Source organism: Megascapheus bottae, chromosome 23 (genome assembly GCF_031878675.1).
Source record: "Megascapheus bottae isolate mThoBot1 chromosome 23, mThoBot2.hap1, whole genome shotgun sequence".
NCBI lineage: Eukaryota > Metazoa > Chordata > Mammalia > Rodentia > Geomyidae > Megascapheus > Megascapheus bottae.
This window is the reverse complement of record NC_143531.1, coordinates 17,567,733-17,589,580: the sequence shown is the minus strand read 5'-3', so window position 1 is coordinate 17,589,580 and position 21,848 is coordinate 17,567,733. Positions and strand designations below refer to the sequence as shown.

Sequence of the window (21,848 nt, the reverse complement as noted above, 5' to 3'; positions counted from 1 at the left end):
CCAAATTCCTGGCCCCTTTTAAAAGCTTCTTGAGGCTAAGAAGGCAAGCCAAAAATTTGCCATTAGATGTCATCTTCAGTAGCTATTTCTCAGGGTCCCTAAATTACCCAAAGGTCCTTGAAATTGCCAAATTGCCAGGATTAACAGGAGCACTATAAAGCCAGGAATTAGGTTAGTATTACTAAAATGACATTATAGACATTGGTTCATTTAAATTAGTTCCTTAAAAGTTCTTGGTACTATTGATTAAATGAACATATTTCCAAATGTGCTATTCCAGGCAAGATTACTATTATATAGGCAATGCTTGTGATTATTTCCTTGTGCTAATGTGAACAGATTTGTTTCAAAATAGTCTTAGGCCAAAAAAGCTCACAGATAGTTCCTGAGACTGGCAACATAAAAATAAAGGAAGAAAGGAAAGAAGGAAAGAAGAAAGAAAGGAAGGAAGAAAGGAAGGAAAGAAGGAAAATGAAAGAACTGAAGGGAAAAGGGAAAGAGGGAGGGAGGGAAGCAAGGAGGGAGCAGGAGAAGGGAAGAGGAAGAAGGGATTTAAGGGAAGAAAGGATTTAAATGTATTTAAATAAATTCTGACCTAGAGCAGAGTTTTCTCCATTGTAAAGACGTCTGTTCAGTGTTCATATGGCAATTAGAGCATGTGAAGATGACTAAAATGTTCAAAACAGTGGTGAAAGTGTTAAGGGGAGCAGGGAGTGTTAAGGGGAGCTGGGACTGGCGCCATCCCAAATGTCTGAGTTCTCTGCCCCATTGTAGAAGGTCAACAGTGGTAAAGCAGCCCAGCCACCTTTGCCCTTCTAGGGAGGGGCAACCTTGATCTTCTCCCCACCCCCCAGAGGAGGGATATCCGCTTGGGGGGGGGCTGCTTTGTGTGGAGATCTGCCCAATGTGGCCGCCAACTCCAGCTAAGGGGATTGGTAAATTCAAACACTGGGCTGTAACCCTATTGGCTACCTGCATGTGGCTGGAGCTGGCTGTGGTCCCTCTGTGTATGTAACTATCCTATTGGCCACTTGTGTTCAGCCCAGGTTCGACCACAAGGGTTTTGCCCTTGAAAACCCAGCCTGAGAGCTGCTCAGGGTCCCAGTGTCAGCTCCCGAGTCTGCACTGTGTCCCTGGCTGGTCAGTTCACCATCTACTTCCCCAATAAATTCACCTTTTTATATGAGACTGTCTCTGTGTGCCCCGGCCCGTGGTTAGTCAACTAGAGCCCAAGGAGGAGCAGACCTGAATGAGAGAGAAGCCAGACACAAGAAAGGAGACCAAGACAGTATTCTGATCAAGGTCTCAATCTTTATTGAAGCAAGGCAGCTTATATACTCTTCTAGCTAGGGCAGATTATACAACATTTCTGGTAACAGTTCAGAAAAACATTTTTTTCAGGAAATTTACAGGCCAGGTGCATGTCATAATGCTCTGATAAACGGGACATACTCAAATCACGTTCTCGAACCACATTTTTCTCAAACCTCATTGTTATCTGGGGCTGGTGAACAATACAGGCTAGAGTTCATGATTAACCTCAAGAGTTCTTTCTTAGTTTATAGAGAAATACTAGCTTTGGCTCCCAGCATCTGTGTGGTGGACTCTGGTGGGACAAGGAATCCCCTCCTCCTGACCCTGTAACAAAAGAAACTGGGGTGCAGGATGAGATATCCAAAGATTGTGAAAACTTTCCATTAAGCAGCCATCCCTGCCGTCCGTCTGTCCATCCATCTGTCTATCAGTCCATCCGGCTAGCTGCTCCTCCTTCAATCTGTCTGTCCGTCCGTCTGTCCAACCTTCCATCTGTCTGTTGTCTGTCTGTCTGGTCTGTCCAGCGTCCGTCCATCTGTCTGTTGTCCATCTGTCCATCCATCCATCTGTCTGTCTGGCGTCCGTCTGTCCTTTTTATTAATTAGAATAAACCATATATTTAAAAAGAAAAGAAAATCCTGGTTTTAAAAGCTGAGGAAGAAATATGATGATGACTAGGTTTACCTCTAATCTCAGCACTCCAAAGCAGGAGGCAAGTAGATTGGGAATTTGAAAAGATTATGTAGTAAGATTCCATCTCAGTAAAACTGAAAAAAGTATGGGGATGTAGCTCAGTGCTCAAAATACACTGGGTTCAGTTTCCAGCACCTCTATTTATTTAGAGAAGGAAGAGAGAGGGGGTGGGGAGAGGGAGAGGAGACCAGACAGAGATGAAGGAAAAAGAGAGAAAAATGGTAATTTACAATCAATCTTTCTTTCAATGACAAATGATTGCTGGATGCTGGGTGCTAGTGGCCCATGCATTCTGTAACCCTGGCTACTCAAGAATCAGCTGGGTGCCTTGTAATCCTGGCTATTCAGAGGCTAAGATCTGGGGATCACTGTTCAAACCTAGCCCAAAGAGGAAACTCCATGAGACCGACTCCCAGCAAATCACTTAAAAGGCTGGAAGTTCAGCTGTGGCTCAAGTGCTGGAGGACTAGCCTTGAGCACAAAAGCTAGGAACAGTGTTCATACCAAGTTCAAGCGATGATCAAAAAGCAAATATTAGCTTATCATTAACTATATTACTGGACATTTCCTGGACCAATACTAAATAAACAAAGAAATATTTGCTTACTATTTACTATACCATTGGTAATTTCCTAAGCATGAGTTATTTCAAAATTTCATCCACCCAAATCCTTCAGCGTGGGCCAATCCTGTTTCCAGGTTAACGTTAGATTTGTGGGTGGGACAGAAATTGAGAGACTAGCACAACTAGTCAGCAAAGGAAATGACATTTGAACAAAGATCTCAGGGAGTTTGGCCTAGTGGCAGAGGGCTTCCCTAGCATGCACGAAGACCAGGGTTTGATTCCTAGCTACCACATACATAGAAAAAAGCCGGAAGTGGTGCTGTGGCTCAAGTGGTAGAACTCTAGCCTTAGAGAAAGCCCAGTGACAGTGCTCAGGCCCTGAGCTCAAGCCCAGGACTGGCAAGAAAAAAAAGATCTTTTAATTTTGAGAACAACTCTGCTATGACTGTTAAGGGGAGCATAGACTGGCGCCATCCGGAAGCCTAAGAGTTCCCCACCCCACTGTGGAAGGTTCAACAATGGTAAAGCAGCCCATCCACCTTTGCCCTTCTAGGGAGGGGCAACCTTGACCTTATCCCCACCCCCCAAGAGGAGGGATATCCCCTTGGATGGAGGGTGGGCCTGCTTTGTGTGGAATCCCCACCTGGAGGGATGTGGAATACCCTCATCCTGACCCTATAACATGTTGAAACTGCTTTTTAAGGAACGGCTCGTCCTCAGTAGAGATGACTGTAATAAACATATCATCCATGACTAGGGAAGCCCATGATTTTGTCAAAGTTATGGTCTTACTAGCAAGAGACTAGGCTTTCACCCAGCTTGCAAATTGCAAGCAAGTCCCTTGGGGCATTGAAAAGATGCAAAGTCACTCACCACCTGGGTGGGACTTGAAAGAAAAGAGGAAGCAACTACAATGGCCTAACATCCCCTGCTGGGCCTCCATTCCAAACCTTTAACACTCCTGACCTTTGGGGGAATAGTGGAGAGCCACACTCTGGCCCCAACAGATGGCATATAGTTATGAAATACTGTAGGTATGGTTTTTTTTTTGTAAAAATAGTTTCTAAATTTGTAAAAATAGTTTCTAGAGGTTTGAAGTTTAAAAAGTCATGTACAGGCTGGGAGTTTGGCCTAGTGGTAGAGTTCTTGCTTAGCATGCACAAAGACCTGAGTTCGATTCCTCAGTACCACATATATAGAAAAGGCTGGAAGGCTCTAGCCTTGAGAAAGCTTAAGTATTAGGTTTGATTCCTCAGTACCACAAAAGTGGCACTGGCTCAAGTGCTAGCCTTGAGCAAAAAAGAAACTCAGGGACAGTGCCCAGGCTAAGTTCAGTCTCCAGGACTGGCAAACAAAGAAAAAACAAAAACAGAACCCTAGCTTTGAGCAGAAAAGCTCAGGGACAGCAGTCAGAGTTCAAGCCCCAGGACCAAAAAGTGAAAATAAATAACAGGCCTATTTAGGTTTAGAATCTGTAAGACAAATTCTACTAAAGTTATCCAGATTAAGGATTTAGACACAGAACGCAAAGTGTTCCTAAAGCCCGAGAAGTTGTGTGCATTCCATCAAATATGCATGGCATGCATTTTTAGTTACATACTCCCACAACAAGTTGGAAGCCATTACAATTGCATTTCCTCCAGGTTAGCTTGTAACTCCACCCAGCCCTGGAGCAGTTTGAAACCAGCTGGAGCAGGAGCTAGTCTGAGAGACTCTTAAATCTCCAATTAACCACTCAAAAACTGGAAGTGGTGCTGAGGCTCAAGTGGTAGAGCTAGCACTAGCTTTGAGGCTCAAAGACAGCACCCAGGCCCTAAGTTCAAGTCCCACAACCAAAAAAAAAGCAACAGAGGTTATTCAAGATAAGTAAAGGTGCTCATCCCCTCATGATGAAACAAGTCTATAATCCCAGCACTCAGGAGGCTGAGACACAATCTGAGTTGGAGGCCAGCCTGGACTGTACAGTGAAGTGTGTGTGTGGTGGTGGTGGGGAGAAGGGGTAGGGAAGAGGAGTAAGGGGAGTGGGAGAGGGAGAGAAGTGGGGGGGAGACCCAAAACCAAACCAAATAAATTGTTGCTTTCCTCTTTAAAGGAGAACAATTATGTCAAAACTGAGAACGCAGGAAGTGGAGCTGTGGCTCAAAGTGGTAAGACACTAGCATTGAGAGGGGAAAAAAGCCACACAGGCCCCGAGTTCAACACCTAGGACCCCCCCACCCCAAAAAAGGGAGGAAGTAGATCAAATGCTTTAAAAATGATCCAAAAGCATCCAGTGTTCCCCCTTTCTTAACCCTTCCCTCATTTGGTAAAACAAGTTATCTCATGTGGACTAATTTTATTAACATATTCAGCACAGCACGGTGCTGGCTGGCTGCCACCTGCAATCCCAGCTACTCAGGAAGCTGAGATCTGAAGATCCATGGTTCAAAACCAGCCTGAACCAGCAAAGTCCAAGAGACTCTTCATTCTAAATGCCAGAAGTGGCACTAAGGCTCTCAATGGTAGCCTTAGGGGCAGCCTGGAGGCCCTGAGTTCAGAGCCCCACAGGGGGCCAAACAAACAAAAACAATGCAGCACTCTGCTACACCACTTTGGTTATAGTCTCTATTGAAGTCAGAGGACAACAATAGGAGCTAGATGTATGATGCCACCTTCTTTTTTTTTTCCCCTGGGTGTATAACTCATTATTGGTCCTTTGGAACAGTCTCCATCAGTAAACTGGAGAATCCAAGAAGCAGAACAATCCCATCCTTGGAACGAGGAGAGAGGCGGGTACCGGTTACCATGCCAACGGCGCACCAGGGAGACTTCCTTGGGAAGAGAAAGGATGGGGTGGGGGGAGGTGAGAGGGAAAAGAAGGCCTGGGCTGCGCGTGACGTCATCACCGCGCGCTGGGTAGCGTTCTCCGGGCTGCTCTGGAAGGTCCCATCCCGGCTACCGTCGATTCACACCAAAGGGATTTATGATTATTATTGTTATTTATCTTTCCCACCTTTGTTACTCCGTGCCGAGGCTGCGAGGCCGTAAGTATTTTAAAGAAACACACACACACGTGCGCGCGCTCACCGTGAGCCTCTCCGAGCCGGGAGTCCCGGCTGCGGTCAGCTTCCTCTCAGCTGGGGCCGCGCCGCGTCGACTTCCGGGCGGGCGCCCGCCAGCTCGGCCTGCGCCGCCGCTCCCCTCGCGGAGCCCTTTGTGTCCCTGCCGAGCGCAGGCGCAGGCCCCGGCGGGTCGTCTCGGGGGGTCCGCGGGTCCCTTCCGTACGGGCGCGGCGTCTGGGTCTCCTCGCGGGCCCGCCGGGGGTGGGGGCGGACTCGCCGCCGGGGCCGGGGGTAAGCGGAGGCTGCACGAGGCTCGGTGCGCGGCCCGGCCGGGGAGGCGGGCGGCTGGGGGTGAGGGGGGGCGGATGGAGAGGGAAGCCGTGGACATCTAAAATACGATTCCTACAGAGAATAATAAAAACGTTCCCCGGGCCACTTTCGGATCGGGGGCGGGGGGCCTAGCAACGAAGCCCACCCCACCCCCGGCCTGAAGGAACCACTGGCATGTCGTGCGGACCCCTTTATTCCCTGGGAATGGAGTGCCGTGGCTTTGTATATTGTATACCCTTTCTCTCTCTCTTTCAACGGCTTCTTTTCCCTCTTTTGATTTTTTTTGTTGTTTTTTTTTTACATTTTCCTCCATGCAGACAGTTCATTTAAAGACCCCAGGCTCCCCCACTCCCCCTCCACCGGGGTGCTGTTAATCTGCCAATATGAATCTTTTCAACCTGGATCGTTTTCGCTTTGAGAAAAGGAGTAAGCTTGAGGAACCTCGTGAGACCACCCCCCAGCCATCCCAGCCCCCCCAGACTTCCCAGCCCGGCCCTTCTTCACCAATTTCTCTTAATGCTGAAGAGGAGAATGCTGAAGGGGAAGTTAGCAGGGCAAACACCCCCGATTCAGATATAACTGAGAAAACAGGTGAGTTTATCACGGTGGCAAACCGGTGTAGCGTTCAAGGGCTGCGTTTCAGCGTGGAAAGGCGGGAGGGATCCCGATTTGAGGCTTCCGTGGGACACACGGATGCATTGTCTTCCAGTTTGGTCCTTTGAAATAGTCTAGACAGTGTGGCGGGCCCTGTGTACCTCCAACTGAGCACGCTCCATCCATTCTTCCTGGCTTTGCCTCTATGTGAGTTCTTGGAATGTGGCCCTGCGGTGCCAAGTTGAAAGGAGTTTAAGGTCATCCATAGGTCAGAAGACTGTTGAAGGAATACAGGTGATCCAGTCTTACCTTAGACTCTGAGGCTGTTACTTGGCTACAGGTTTTCATTCATTCCAGCCTTCCTTCAGGAAGATTGATCACTTACTGTGAGCTAAGCATTGATCAGATTTCTAAAGACAAATAGAAATCTATAATCACTTTCAGGTGTTACCTCCACCTCAGTCCTTCTTAATATTTATTTATTTATTTATTTATTTTTGGCTCAGATAATGGGGCTTTGAACTCTGGCCCAGGTGGTGTGCTCTACCACTTGAAACCACAGCTCCACTCAGACAACTCATTGGAGATAAGAGTTTCTTGGACTTTCCTGGCCTAGTCTGGTTTTGAACCTTGGTCTCAGCCTCCTGAGTAGCTAGGATTATAGGCCTAAGCCACAGGTGCCCATCCTCCATCTGATTTCTTGCATATCTCTAGAATGCAAATGTTTCATCCTTCCTGATGAATGAAATATTTTTAACCTCGTTTAGTAGAATGTTATATACGCAGAGGTTTTAGGAATAAATCAGAAATGAGGATTTCTGTTTTAATAATTCAAATAGATGGATATTCTTGAACTTACTATTTTTTAGGTGTAATGCTAAATGTTCTACATTCTGTCGTTTTGCACAGTGAACTAAATATTTGGAGAAATGATAAAGATAAAATGTTAGTCACAGGGCCGGAAGTTTGGCCTAGTGGTTAAAGTGCTGGCCTAGCATGCATGAAGACCCGGGTTCGATTCCTCGGTACCACATACATAGAAAAAAGCCGGAAGTGGTGCTGAGGCTCAAGTGGTAGAGCTCTAGCCTTGAGAAAGTCCAAGGACAGTGCTCAGGCCCGGAGCTCAAGCCCAGGACTGGCAAAAAAAAAAAAAAAGTTAGTCAGATGACAGTGGCTCAGGCCTGTAATCCCAGCTACTTAGGAGGCTGAGATTTGAGGATTGAAGCCAGCCTAGGCAGGAAAGTCCCTGAGAGTTCTCTTTTAATTTATTTACTTTATTGTTATAGAGGTAATGTGCTGATGAATTACATTTACATGATTAGTCAGATATTAAGTCATTTTCTTATACTGTCATCTTTTCCCTCATTCTCTCGCATTCCTTCCCTCTCATCACGCATGGGTTGTACAGTTCACTTTCCTCAATGCCTGAGACTTCCAGTTTACAGAAAACAGGAAGGGGTGCTGTGGCTGCAAGTGGTAGAGAGCTAACATTGAACGCAAAATCTCAACAGTAGCACCCAGAACCCAGGTTCAAGCTCCATGACCAGCATAGCAAAACAAAAAGGTAAAAGTTCACCTTTTGCAGAAATAAGACCAGATAGATTGTCTGTAGGGTGTTACTACACTCAGAATGCAAATCCAAGCATTCTGATTTTGACTCTTGATCTTTGAATTATGTCAGCTATTGTAAAATACACTTTTATTTCTTATTTTATTTTTTTGTGGGTCCTGGGAGTTGATCTCATCCTGGGCGCTGTCCTAGATCTCTTCAGCTCAAAGCTACTTCCCTTACCCCTAGGCTTAGGCCCTGTCCCTGAGCTCTTTAGCTCAAGGCTAACCACCCTACCCTTGGAGCCTAGCCCCACTTCCCCTTTTCTAGATGTTAATTGGAGATAAGTCTCAGGTCCTTTTGTGCCCAGGCTGGCTTTGAACCTTGATCCTCTGATCTCAGCCTCCTTAGTCCTTAGGATTATAGGCCTGACTGAGCCACTGGGCCTTGCTGGACCTTGGGCTTGAACTCTGGGCCTGAGTGCTGTCCCTGAGGTTTTTTTTTGTTTTGTTTTGTTTTTTTTGCTCAAAGCATGTGCTCTACCACTTGAGCAACAGTACCACCCAACATCCACCTTTTTTTGGATACATTGGAGATAAGCATCTCACTTTCTGCCAGGGCTGGCTTCAAATGATGATCCTCAGATCTTCGCTTCCTGAGAGTAGCTAGGATTACAGACCTGAAACACACCTTTTTTTTGTCAGTGGTGGGGCTTGAACTCTGGGTCTGGGTGCTGGTCCTGAACACTTCAGCTCAAGGCTAGTACTTTATTGAGCCACAGCACTACTTCCTATTTTTCTAGTTAATTGGAGGTAAGAGTCTCACCGACTTTCATACCCGGGCTGGCTTTGAACCACGATCTTCATATTTCAGCCTCTTGAGTAGTTAGGACTATAGGCGTGAGCCACTGACCAGCTTTACTAAGATTTCTAAATCCTTTGTCTAAGTACTAAGTACTTCTAAAATAGTCTATATGCTAGAATGAATGTAGAAGACACCAAAGGATTAAGGCACAGAAATCAGTGTTATTCTTGTAGTGGATATTTGATTTGTGTAACAGTCTATAATAAATGTCACTATGCCATGCTTTTTTCTCTGGTCTTGGGACTTGAACTCTGGGCCTGGCTACTGACCCTGAGCTCTTCAGCTCAAGCTACTGCCCTACCCCTCGAGCCACAGCACCACTTCTGATTTACTAGTGGTTAATTGAAAATAAGAGTTCCACAGACTTTAGTGCCCAACCTGGCTTTGACCCAGGATCCTCAGATCTTAACCTCCTGAGAGTAGCTAGGATTACAGGCATGAACCACTGGACTGGTTACCAGATACTTTTTGAAGTTTTCCAGTAGATAGGTACATCTGTTTCTACTATTTTTTTTTTTTTGAAACATTGTCTCCCTATGTAGCCCAGGCTGGACTTGAACTCATAAGGTTGCCTTTGTCTCTTCAGTGAGCGTTTTCTTTCTTTTTCTTTTTCTTTTTGTGCTGATCTCAAGGCGTGGGTGCTAATAATATCCCTGAGCTTCTCTCAATGCTAGAGCTTTACCACGTGAGTCACAGCTCCACTTCAGGCTTTTTTAGTAGTTTAGTGGAGATAAATCTCAGACTTTTCCTCCCAGTTCTGGCTTGGAACTGATCCCTAGATCTCAGTCTCCTCAGTAGCCAGGATGACATGCGTGAGCTTATAATGGAGCTTCTCACTGGGCACCAGCTCACCGTTGAGATTTTAGGTAAGGGCTGCCTACCCTTGTCTTTATCTGTTTCTTAGTTAACACAGGAAAAGTAGGGGTCGTGGCTGTGAAATTTTAAGTCCTTAAAAACTTCTACTTTATTGTAGTTAACTACGGGATAGTGATAAAGTGGGTTCATTTTTTTTTTCCATTCCTGAAAATAAAGCATTTTGTCATCTGGATTTCAAATGAATGTGGTAGTTATTTGTCAGTATTTGTCATGTGAATTTTTTTGTTGTTGTTTTTTGCCAGTCCTGGGTTTGGACTCAGAGCCTGAGCAGTGTCCTTGGGCGTTCCTCAAGGCTAGAGCTCTATCACTTGAGCCACAGCACCACTTCTGTTTGTTTGTTTTTTCTATGTATGTGATAGGTAGGAATTGAATCCCGGTCTTCGTGCATGCTAGGCAAACACTCTATCACTGTAACAGACTCCTGGCCCCTCGTGTAAATTTTTAAATTGTTATATACAGAATACATTTATTTTTGGACAGTGTCACCCTGGCTCCTAGTTTTTCCCGTCCTCACCGGCGGGTTCATATAGTTCATTCTCAACAGTGTTCAGCGAATACCACTGCTGCAGTTGTTTGCCCTTTGTTGCTTCATTTCTGTGTCCTCCCCTTATGAACAAACAAGATTAAAAAAATAAAACACAAATAACAATGAAGAAAAAACTCTTATTTCCATTTCCTGGAGTTCATTTCTGTAAATACTTCTTATATGATCGGGTGTACTTAAGCATGGAGTCTTTGTGTTCCTAATATGTAAAAATTTTAGTTGACTTTTCCTAAATAGAATATGATTTTTCTTAATGGTGTTTTCTGTACTGAGATTTCCTTTTAATAGTTTAAATGAAGAATCTGAGGTAGCCAAAGGAATCAGTCTTAACACAGGAAAAAATGAAAATTAAATTTTTTCCTGGAATGGTGAGAATCTGTCTTATTAGGAATGTAGTACTTTAAGAGGATAATTGTAAAATAACAGTAAAAAATTTTTTAGCCTTATTCACAAGGTTAGGTGTCCATCACAGACGCTGGATAGATTGTATTTTTCTTTCAGTGTTGAAAGATTGCCAGTGCCTTGTACATGCTGGGCAAGTGTTCTACCACTGAACCAAACTACCAGATGGATACATTTTTTAAAATTTTAATTTACTTTGTTGTTATTATAAAGGTGATATACAGAGGGTTACATTTAATAAGTACATTCTCATTAGTGCAGTGTCATCTGTTCCCTAATTCTCTCCAATTCCCTCCCTCTCATCTCCATCCACAAGTTGTATAGTTCACTTTTATTTTTAAAATGAAAGAAATTTGATTCATAAGAATCACTAGCATTATTGACTCCTGTACACATTGATGTAGAGCTTGAAGAGAGGGAGGTCTTGGGCTGCTTTTGTAATCTGAGTTTAAAGTTTCTGATTAATATATGTATGCTTGTGGTTGGTCAGAGATAATGTTAGGAGTGTTGGGAAGAAAGTGTCTGCTATGCATCTGAATAGATGTAGGAAGTACCTATTATACGCCATTGAGCTAGCCCTTTAGAATTTGAATAGGATTCTGTGGGGGTGTCCCAATTGCTGGGCTAGTTTGTGTTGGAGGTAAAGGGGAAATGTGGTGAGTGCTACACCTGCAAAAGGACAAGTTAGTTTTTAGATTAAGACTGAAAATGGGAGTTATCCCTGGGAAATAGGTACTGACCTTATTTCACCCATTAGTAGCAAATGATAATGTCTCATACTATCCTACTGACATAATGCTTTAGATTTAGAGTAGAGTGTTAAGGTTACAAGATGAAAATAGTATATACAATACACATCACCTGCAATTACTCTTTTTCAACTAACCCTGGTTATTTTTTTTTAATGGTTTTTGTTGTTGTTTTCCTTCTTTCTCTCTCTCTTTCTTCTTTCTCTCACTGTTTCTGGGGCTTAAACTAAGGGCCTAGGTGCTGTCCCAAGCTTCTTTTGCTCTAGACTGGTGCTCTACCACTTGAGCCATAAGATCCACTTCTAGATTTTTAAAAACACTGTGATTAGAAACTAGAGTCCCACAGACTGCCCATTCTGGCTTCACAATCCTCACATCTCAGCCTTCTAAGTAGCTAGATTACAGGCATAAGCCACCCATGCCTGGCTCTGTTATTTTATCTAATACAAGTTATGGCTTATTTTCTAATACAATTTATGGCTTTATTTTCTACTCCTCTGCAATTACCATGCTTTTACTACATTTCTTGATAAGCCAGCCAATCATAATCTCCTTTTCTTCTTTCCCTTTGTTCTGCCTAAAGAATTTTCCTGCTATTTACATATGAATGCCTTTCATTACTGTCTTGGAAACTGCAAATCCTCCTCACTACAATTTAACATAGACTTTTCTAGTGCTTTTCACTACTACTAGATTGTGGTGAACCCCTTTGCTCTGAATAGTGATTGGAGTGTAGCAAGTAGGCTTTGAATATGTTAAGTGGAAGTGATGATTGCATAAGCCAGGTGATTTTAGTATGTACCATGTACTTTTTGAGTTTCTCTTCCTTTTATGACTAAAACAGTCTTCTAACAGACATTTCTTTTTTTGTGTGTGAGTGCTGAGGCTGAAATTCTGGGACTTGAGCATGTTAGGCTGATACCTGCCACTAGAGCCATAGTGTCATATCTGTCTTTTTGAGTAGTTTGTTGGAGCTGTGTCTTAACATCTTTTCTGCCCAGGGGGCCTTACAAACACAATTTGCATATCTCAGCTTCCTGAATAGCTAGGGTTACTGGTATGTCTGAGTTTTTTGCTCAAGGCTAGTGCTCTCACTTGAGCTGCTACTCAACTCTTTGTGTTTTCTGAGACTAATTGGAGTTAAGAGTCTTACAGACTTTCCTGCCTTGGCTGGCTTAGAACCATAGTCCTTAGATCTCAGCTTCCACAGTAGCTAGCATGACAGGCCTGAGCCAGGGATCCTTGGCTCAACTATTCAACTTTTTTCTTTGATTTTTGGGAATCCACTAGGTTTGAAGAGATTTAAAAAATGGCAGATGATAAATGAAGGAGAGGGCCTACTAGATTTTATCATAAAAAAGAAAAATGAATGAGGCATGATATTCAAGGACCAGCAGGAGAAGTGTACATAATTATATGGTAAATTGCACAATGTGATAAATGACAGAAAAGTACTAAGCAAAGTAAGATCACAGTCTAAATCACAAATGATTAAATTGTTCTCAGGATCAAAAAAATCACCAAGTGATGACCTTTGGAGTAAATGGAAGACAATGTAAATATTGTTTATTGGAAGAACAGATGTTAAAGGGTTGGAAATACATGTTGAGGTCTAATGACTGCTTCAAAGCCAGTGTGCGCAGGAAAGTCTGTAAGACTCTTATTTCCACCAGGTTTACACCTGCAGTTTTACCTACTCAGGAGGCTAAGATCTGATTATTGTACTTGAAAGCCAATCTGCTCGGGAAAGTCTGTAAGATTCTTATTTCCAGTTAACCACTAGAAAACTGGAACTTTTGGCTTAAGGTGTAGAGTGCTAGGCTTGAGCAAAAAGAGCTCAGGAAGTGCCCAGGTCCCAAGTTCAAGCCTTACCACTGACAAAAATAAAAACAAAATTTATTACAAAGTTGTTCCATTCAATATATTGGGACTTGTTTGCTAAAATAATGATAGTAATAATTGTTGGGGAAAATAGCGGAAAAAGGAAGAAAACAGGTCAGGTTCCGTCTTCCACAGGTGAGGTCTGTTAACTGAGATAGAGCGTCAGTGAGTAGCCATGAACATCAGCAAAAGGACACAGCCTTCCTGCGGCTTGGAGGCTGTGTGTCAGAGCTGGGGAAGGAGCTGAATTGTATGGGGTCTAGCTGGGAGGCAGAGGTTATTTCAGGATTAAGGGACTAAGGGAGGTAGGGGCTTCTCTGTTGGGCCCACAATGTAATGTTTACAGCTGGGCTTCTATATATTGCCTTGCTGGAGTCAGGCAGTCTGCACCTACGGCCTGCCCAGTTAAACTATAGGAACCTAGGAAGACAGCATGGGGCGGGGGGAGGGGGGTGTCAGTCCTTCATATTCAGTCCTTCATATTCGTCTTTGGATATGTAGAAAGAATAGGCCGAGGGGAGAGGGAAGTCCTTCAATAATAATACTGATAATGATTATGTTAGAAATACATTTGTAGTTATTAGCTCTTAGCATTTTTACTATTACTTCCTTCAAAAAAGTATTCCAAATAGGTGCTAGTAGCTCACATCTGTAAATTGTAACTACTCAGGAGCTTAAGAGGCTGAGATCTGAGGATCGAAGTTTGAAACCAAACTGGGCAGGAAAGTCTGTGAAACTTTTTTTGTTTTGCCAATCTTGAGGCTTGAACTCAGGGCCTGACCACTGCCCTTGGGTTTTCCTCAAGGCTAGAGCTCTACCACCTGAGTCACAGTACCACTTTCAGCTTTTTCTATGTATGTGATGCCAAGGGATCTTCCGCTAGGTCAAACTCTCCGCCCCATCTGTGAAACTCTAATCTTCAATTAATCACAAAAAAAGTAAAAACTGTCAGCTGTGACTCTAGTGGTAGAGTGCCAGCCTTGAGCAAATGGGAGCTCAAGGCAGCACCGAGGCTCAGAGTTTAAGCCCCAGGATTGACAAAATAAACAAAAGCAAATCCTTGAAATAAACGAGAAAATAATTTGTTTGAAATCCCAATGTGTAAGTAAATTTTCCTTTTTTCATATTTTGTGAAACATATGCCTTTACCTTAGTTCAGTAATTATCTCAAGAAAAGGCATTGCATGATTGCTTTCAAGTTGTCTCACAAAACATAATTTTTACTTGAATGACTAACTAGTTGAACAGACTTAGGTATTCGGCAGGCAGCTTTTCAAAATGATCAAAGGCATATCAAACAAAAGCACAATGTTGTCAGTGGGAGAATTTGTTTTCAAAGAGAAGTTTGAATATTTGAAAACAAATAGACATTTCTACATTATTAATGAGATCAGTGGCATTAACATTTTTTTCTGAATACAATATTATGGAATATGCGAGCATTTAGAAAACGTTCATTACTCTCAGTAAAGCAGTATTTTCCACAGGACCAAAGCACAAAATTACAAAATAATGCGGATTAAAAATTCATTAAGTTCACTATTAACACAAAATGTCAAATAGTTTTAGACTTCATATTGCAACTATCCTGTAACAAAGTGCTGACTTTTAGTATAAATTAAAAAATTAATTATTATGAAAAAGGTGATGTATAGAGAAAGGTTATAGTTATGTAAGTCAGGTAATGAGTACATTTCTTTTTGGACAGTGTCACCCCTTCTTTTCAGTATCTCCCTCCCATCCCCATCCATAAGTTGTATAGTTCATATCCAACCTACTGTCTAGTGAGTTCCACTGCATTTGTTTGCCTTTTGTCCACTCCATTTCTGTGCCTCCCTTACACTCCCAAAGACAGATAACCATCCAGGCAAGACAAAAGAGAAGGAAAATAGCAACAAAGAAAAAAAAAAAGTCTCCTTTTCAGATAGCAAATTTTTTTTAACCCTTGAAATCTACAAAGGCCATAAAAGTGTTTTCTGTTTTTACTGTCTAATCATGAGTCTTTTTTTTTTTTTAACGTAAACTTGAATGGACAGTTTGGTTAACATTACTTAACATACTGCCGGGAAACTTCACAGGAGTCACTGTCAGGGCTGGGACTCCATGCTTGTCTAGCTGTCAGAGACCCTGGTTTACCTCCCCAACACAGAAGCATGCTCATGATAATGGTTAATATGGCTGTGACAGTTAATTGGGGAGGCTAATCGTTTTGTGTCCAGTAACAATATACAGATTTAGAAATTTGGGATTTTTTTCCTTTTCAAAAATAAAAAAAAGCTTTATTAGGGAAATGAAAATGACAGAATCAAATTAGAACTGGATTGTAGAAGTGTCTGTACTTTTCCCTTAATATTTTCTGAACCTTAAGGTTCCTGTTATAATGGATTTCAAATGACTTAGGGCAAATTGTTCACACTCCCTCCCCACACCCCTATCCTTTTTAAACTGGTTCTTATTGTATCCCTAGCTATTCTGAAACCCATGGTCTTCCTGAATCAGTGGCTCTGGGCCTACATGCTTAACTTTCTTAAGAGTGACACATTCAATAGCCTGAGAAATAGTTAATAGCAACTGTTCTTTTGATCTTTGAGCTAAAGACTTGTTTTTTATAATTCATTAGGCCAGATCTATATTTTATTATTTTGTATTTTTACTTGAACTTGGATACTTTATCTCATCTCTAGATGCTCTCAGGGGAATTACTGATCTTTACTCATTTTGCTGGAAGAAGGGAGAATCATTTTGGCAGAGAGATAATACTTAACTGATCTGCTTCTCACAAGCAGGTGATATTAAACACATTGTTTTCTATGATTATCTTAGAAAAAACTATGGACTAGGTGGCTTAAGCCAGGGGATATTTTGTTTGTTTGTGTGTTTTAGAAGACAAGGGGTCCACTCTGTTCTCTGATACTTTTGAGACTTTAATTGGCTTATAAGGTGGTTGACTTTTGTCTCTCTCTCTCTTTTTTTTTGGGGGGGGGCAGTTCTGAGGCTTGAACTCAGGGCCTGAGCACTGTCTTTGGGCTTTCTCAAGGCTACCACTTGAGCCACAGCACCACTTCTGGCTTTTTATGTGTATGTGGTACCAAGGAATTGAACCTAGGTCTTCATGCATGCTAGGCAGGCATTCTATCTCTAGGCCAAACTCTAGTAGTCCCCAGGTGGTTGCTTTTCTGTCCTCATGACCTTTCTCCTTTTGATTCCCAGGTATTTTATCTTCTGATAAGGATAAAAGTCATTTGGGGCTAGGGCCCACCCTAGACTGTTTATTTATAACTTAATCACTTCTTTGAAGGCCTATCTCCAAATAACTGGGACGCAGATTAAGGTATGGTAGGACTTCAAAGCATGGTCTTCCTCAGAAAATTTTCAAATATAGGGCTAGACATACTTCAGCCTTACCACCAACATTAGCATGTGACACTACTTTTAGGGGATGTTGACTAAAATAATTGCTAAAATAAATGCTTTACATAAAATCATTTGATTTGATGTGACTGAGCTCAGATCCTTAGTGTCTGTATTTGCAGAAGAGAAATGCAGAAAGATGAAAAGAGGCCTTGGGGTCCTAGTCTTGGGCTCTGGTGCCCATACTTTTCCATCTATGAACTGAGTACTGGGAAGTAAAAGCACAGTAAGGATTAGAATATGAAACATTCATTTTGCAGCTTTACTGAGGTCGGGCTAGTAACTTGTGAAACAGTTACTATCAGCCTTGATTGATGATTGGGAAGTTCTTTACAGAGGCAGGTATTTTTAGTGTTAGGATGGAAACAAAGCATGGAGTTGCAGATTAGCCTAGGATTGTAATTATCAATAACAAATGTATTTTTGAGTTTCACCCCAGAATGCCTTTATCTTTTTTTTTTTCTTTTGCAGAAGATTCTAGTACTCCAGAACCTCCAGATAATGAAAGAAAAGCAAGGGCATCATATTTCAAGAGTGAAAGAGGAATACAATATATAGATTTATCCTCTGATAGTGAAGATGCTCTTTCCCCAGATTGCTCCAACAGAGTGCAGGAGAAAAAATTCAACAAAGACACAGTGATTATACTGTAAGCTGATTAATAGATTTATTATATTTACACAAGGAAATGATATTTAATTTGAAATATTTGGCTACTTTTTATCAACTGCATTTACTTATTTTTTTCCTAATACAAACATGGAAAGGTAGATACTGTATTGTATGTATGCTTTCTGGAAAACAGTTTTTAATAACAGGTAAAATGAGAAACAGATACGTCAGTCTTAAACTTCCATAGCTGGGGAAATTGTTTTAATTTGTATTTTTGATTGTCTGTAATTTTATGACTTTTTAGAGTCTCAGTTGAGCTATCTTAACCTATTTGTCAGCTGCAATCTATGATCTTGGTATTTTTTGTTGTTTTTGAGATAGGGACTATCTGACACCTTTGCTCATTGATGGGCGCTCTACCACCTGAGCCATGCTTCTGAACCCTAGGTACTGCTTAATGAATAGGAAAACAGCAGTGATAAACCAACTCTAAATCTTCCCCTCAGGAAGCCTATATTGTTATCAGCAATATATAGTGGATGAAAGAGCAAATATTTGCATCCAAAGGAGGAGAGGTATAAAACTCAGGGGTCAGGACATGAGTCCTGAAGAAAGGCTTCATGGAAAAAGTGATGCTAGAGCAATTACCTGCAGGGTTTGCAGAAATGTAGACTAGGCAGGTAAGGGAGGAGTTCCCAGGAGTTGGGATTGCGTTGATCATTGGCCCTAGTGATTTTGAGGGGAGAAGGGGTGAATCTTTCAGGACAAAAGTCTACTGCATGAAGAATTAGAGGAGAGTCTTTGTCATGTTAGCTCCATAATATGCTGTTTGTTCTTTATTCTGAATGAAGTAGGAAGTATACAACTGATACTAAGCAGAGATGAATTAATGTGACTTAAATATTTGAAAGATCTGTGTGGCCATAAAATTAAAACAAGAAAGTGGCACTGTGGCCAAAGTGATAGATTGCTAGCCTTGAGCTGAATTGCTCAGAGACAGCGCCCAGGCCCAAAGTTCAAGCCGCACAACCAACTAAATTTTTTTTTTTAATAAATAAATAATGTTATTGTAATGTCTCAGCAAAAAAGTGTTGGAGAAATCAGGTGAGTCCAATACTTACCTGTAGCAAATCCTCTCCCAAGTATGAGGAGGACTAGTGGAAGGGGGAATATGACCAGAATTTTTTTTTTTTTTTTTTTTTGTGGGTCATGGGGATTGGACTTGGCCTGGGCATTGTCCTGAGCTCTTCAGCTGAAGGTTACTGCCCTATTCTAGAGCCAAGCTCCACTTCCCATTTTCTAGAAGTTAATTAGAGATAAGAGTCTCAGGTCCGGGGCCTGGAGTTTGGCCTAGTGGTTAAAGTGCTTGCCTAGCATGCACGAAGACCCGGGTTCGATTCCACGGTACCACATACATAGAAAAAAGCCGGAAGTGGTGCTGAGGCTCAAGTGGTAGAGCTCTAGCCTTGAGAGAGTCCAAGGACAGTGCTCAGGCCCTGAGCTCAAGCCCAGGACTGGCAAAAAAAAAAAAAAAAAAAAAAAAAGAGTCTCAGGTCCTTTTGTTTCCCCAGCCGGCTTTGAACCTTGATCCTCAGAGCTCAGCCTCCTGTGTAGCTAGGATTACAGGCGTGAGCTACCACACCTGGCATGACCAGAAATTCTTATGTGCATGTGTAAAAATGAAACAGACACTTGAGTTTGGATTGGAAAAAGCTCAAGATACATTGTTTGTATATATGGACATCCCAGAAGGAAGCAGTTTTGTACAGTTGATGCTAATGAAAACATAGAGGGGGGCTGAGAATGTTGCTTAGTGGTAGAGTGCTTGCCTAGTATGCATGAAGCCCTGGATTTGATTCCTCAGTACCCCCTATACTGAAAAAGCTGGAAGCTTTTGAGCTGTGGCACAAGTGGTAATGTGCTAGCCTTGAGTGAAAGAAGTTCAGCATGGTAATAAGGAATTGAACCCAGGGTTTCATGCATACTACAGAAGCATCTACCACTAAGCCACATTGCTAGCCCCAGTACAATGTATCTTAATCAATATTACCCCTTCCATCATTTTCCCAAGATTTTATTTTGTTAAACAGAAGTCTTTTCTTAGAATAGATTATTTTTTCTTATATGTTTAATGAATTTATTTGTTTTGTAAACTGGAAGTCAACTACAAAACATTATAGGACCCATATTCAACATGAATACTACATCAGGAGACAGGTGAGTTAGTTCTCTCCACAAATACTCGTAAGCTGGCCCGGAGTTTGGCCTAGTGGTATAGTGCTTGCCCAGCATGCATGAAGACGCAGGTTCAATTCCTTGGTACCATATACATAGAAAAAGCCGGAAGTGGTGCTGTGGCTCAAGTGGTAGCACTCTAGCCTTGAGAAAGCCCAAGGACATTATTCAGGCCCTGATTTAAAGCTCCAGGAGTAGCAAAAACAAAAACTACAAATACTGGGCCTGGAGTTTAGCCTAGTGGTAGAGTGCTTGCCTAGCTTGCATGAAGACCCTGGTTCGATTCCTCGGTACTGCATACAGAAGTGGTGTCATGGCTCAAGTGACAGAGCTCTAGCCTCGAGGAAAAAGCCAAAGGACAGTGCGTAGGCCTTGAGTTCAAGCCTCTGGACTGGCAAATAAATGAACAAACCTCCCCCACAAACAGAAGAAAACAAGCCCCACAAATACTCGTAAGTCTCATCGCTATGTAGTGGTTTTATAAGTGAGTTTGAACATTATCATGGGAAAGACACATGTGAGTACCAGACAGTGGTAGACGAGGAGGCTTGTTTGCTGGCGTAGAGTGTTTCTCAAACCAAAGTTCAGGTCATCCTAGAAGAGTTTGGGGGTGTCTGTCATGGGATTTGAACTCAAGGCCTGGGGGCCTCGTGGCTGAGTTCTTTGGCTCAAGGCTAGTGCTCTATCACTTTGAGCCACAGCACCAGTTGTGGTTTTCTGCTGGCTGATTGGAGATGAGAATCTCAAGGACTTGGATCCTTAGATCCCAGCCTCCTGAATTACAAGGGTGAACCACCTGCTCCTGGTCATGGAAGATTTTATAAATGCATATTCCCCATCCTTGGGAGTTTACTTTTACATTCTCCGATGATTTTAATGCATTACTTATGCTCTAGAAGACACACAGAACTAATGCATGGGGATGGAGAAAGAAAAAAAGACGTGGTTTGGTTTTTGTTTTTTGCATTCTGCACTACTTGTGCTTGTGACACAATAAGTAGTTCTCTTTGTATTTCTTTTCTGTCTCAACCAAATAATTTGAGGTTTTCTTTAAAGTATGCTCACTTTGAAGCCAGCTCTTGTGGCTCAAGCTGGTAATCCCATTCAGGGGACTGCAGAAAGAAAATCTTAAGTTTCAGGCAAGCCTCAGTTGTAGAGGGAGAAGTTGCCTCCAAAAAAATGAAAAAGCAGACATTTGTCAAACAGATTTTTATGTACAACTGTACTGAAGTGAAGGAACTTTTATTTATATTGAAAGGATTTGCAGATATTTTGTACAATGCATAAATACAGACAATATAAATCTAAAAGCAATTACAATAAGTATTTTTTTGCCCCTTTCTGAAATTGTTTAGTTCAGAACCATCTGAAGATGAAGATTCCCAAGACTTGCCTGCCATGGCACGAAGAAATATTTCAGAAGAACCCTCGGAATTAGATGACATCAAAGACGCTAAGCTTCAGACTTTGAAGGAACTTTTTCCGCAAAGAAGTGACAGTGATTTACTTAAGGTTCTTCCTTTTATAGTTCTTAGTTGTTGCAGTTGTAATGATGATAAAAATTTCTCCAGAATCCATTCTATAATTAGTGGTAGATGGTCACTTTTTGTGAGGTAGCTTATGTTTGAAGGTAATTTTTAACTAGTTTATAAAATAAAGGTAAAAGTAAAAAATTACTTCTTGAGAATGTAAGCTCATTCATGGGCAGGTATTCACCTATAAGTTATAAAATAATATTAAGCTTTCCCAGCCCATGTAGTGCATGCATTGTTTTGGCTTTAGTGGTTCATATGGGGCCTGTCCTTATAGGATGGTTCAGATGTAGGTGCTGCTGGTTGTGTCCCAGGGCCGACAATGTCCCTAAGCTTCACCAAAGATAAGGATTATTCTGCTAATAGCACCATTGGTGACAGATAATAATGAACAAAACAAAGTAATTGTAGTTGAAATGTATAAAGCTTGATCTGTAGAAGCTATTTCACCTTATAAGAATCAATAACAGTTGACAGTATAATTACATTTTAGATGAGGAATAAAGATTAGTACGAGATTATCCTTAGTTCTGACACTTGTTAGTTAATAAACTTGGAGGTATCTTTTCCTGAAAAGTTCTTGGTCTTGGCAGATTTGTACCTGTGATTACCACCAATCCCTTCCAAAATACAAAGCTTAAAGGTACACAGATGGT

The 21,848-nt window shown here is 42.0% G+C and overlaps 1 protein-coding gene across 3 annotated transcripts in view; it reads left to right on the top strand.

The window, feature by feature from the left end:
• The first annotated feature begins 5,455 nt into the window (after nucleotides 1-5,455).
• Nucleotides 5,456-21,848, top strand: part of Smarcad1 (SNF2 related chromatin remodeling ATPase with DExD box 1) — a 56,049-nt gene continuing 39,656 nt past the window's right edge. For 2 of the 3 annotated variants that reach the window (XM_090356795.1, XM_090356794.1), the window contains exons 1-4: nucleotides 5,516-5,595; nucleotides 6,261-6,534; nucleotides 17,285-17,462; nucleotides 21,016-21,172. In XM_090356795.1, coding sequence (XP_090212921.1) covers nucleotides 6,327-6,534; nucleotides 17,285-17,462; nucleotides 21,016-21,172 — 543 coding nt within the window. In that variant the 5' untranslated portion in view covers nucleotides 5,516-5,595; nucleotides 6,261-6,326. Of the gene's footprint in view, nucleotides 5,596-6,260; nucleotides 6,535-17,284; nucleotides 17,463-21,015; nucleotides 21,173-21,848 lie in introns of all 3 variants that reach the window. The other variant, XM_090356796.1, reaches the window with a different exon arrangement.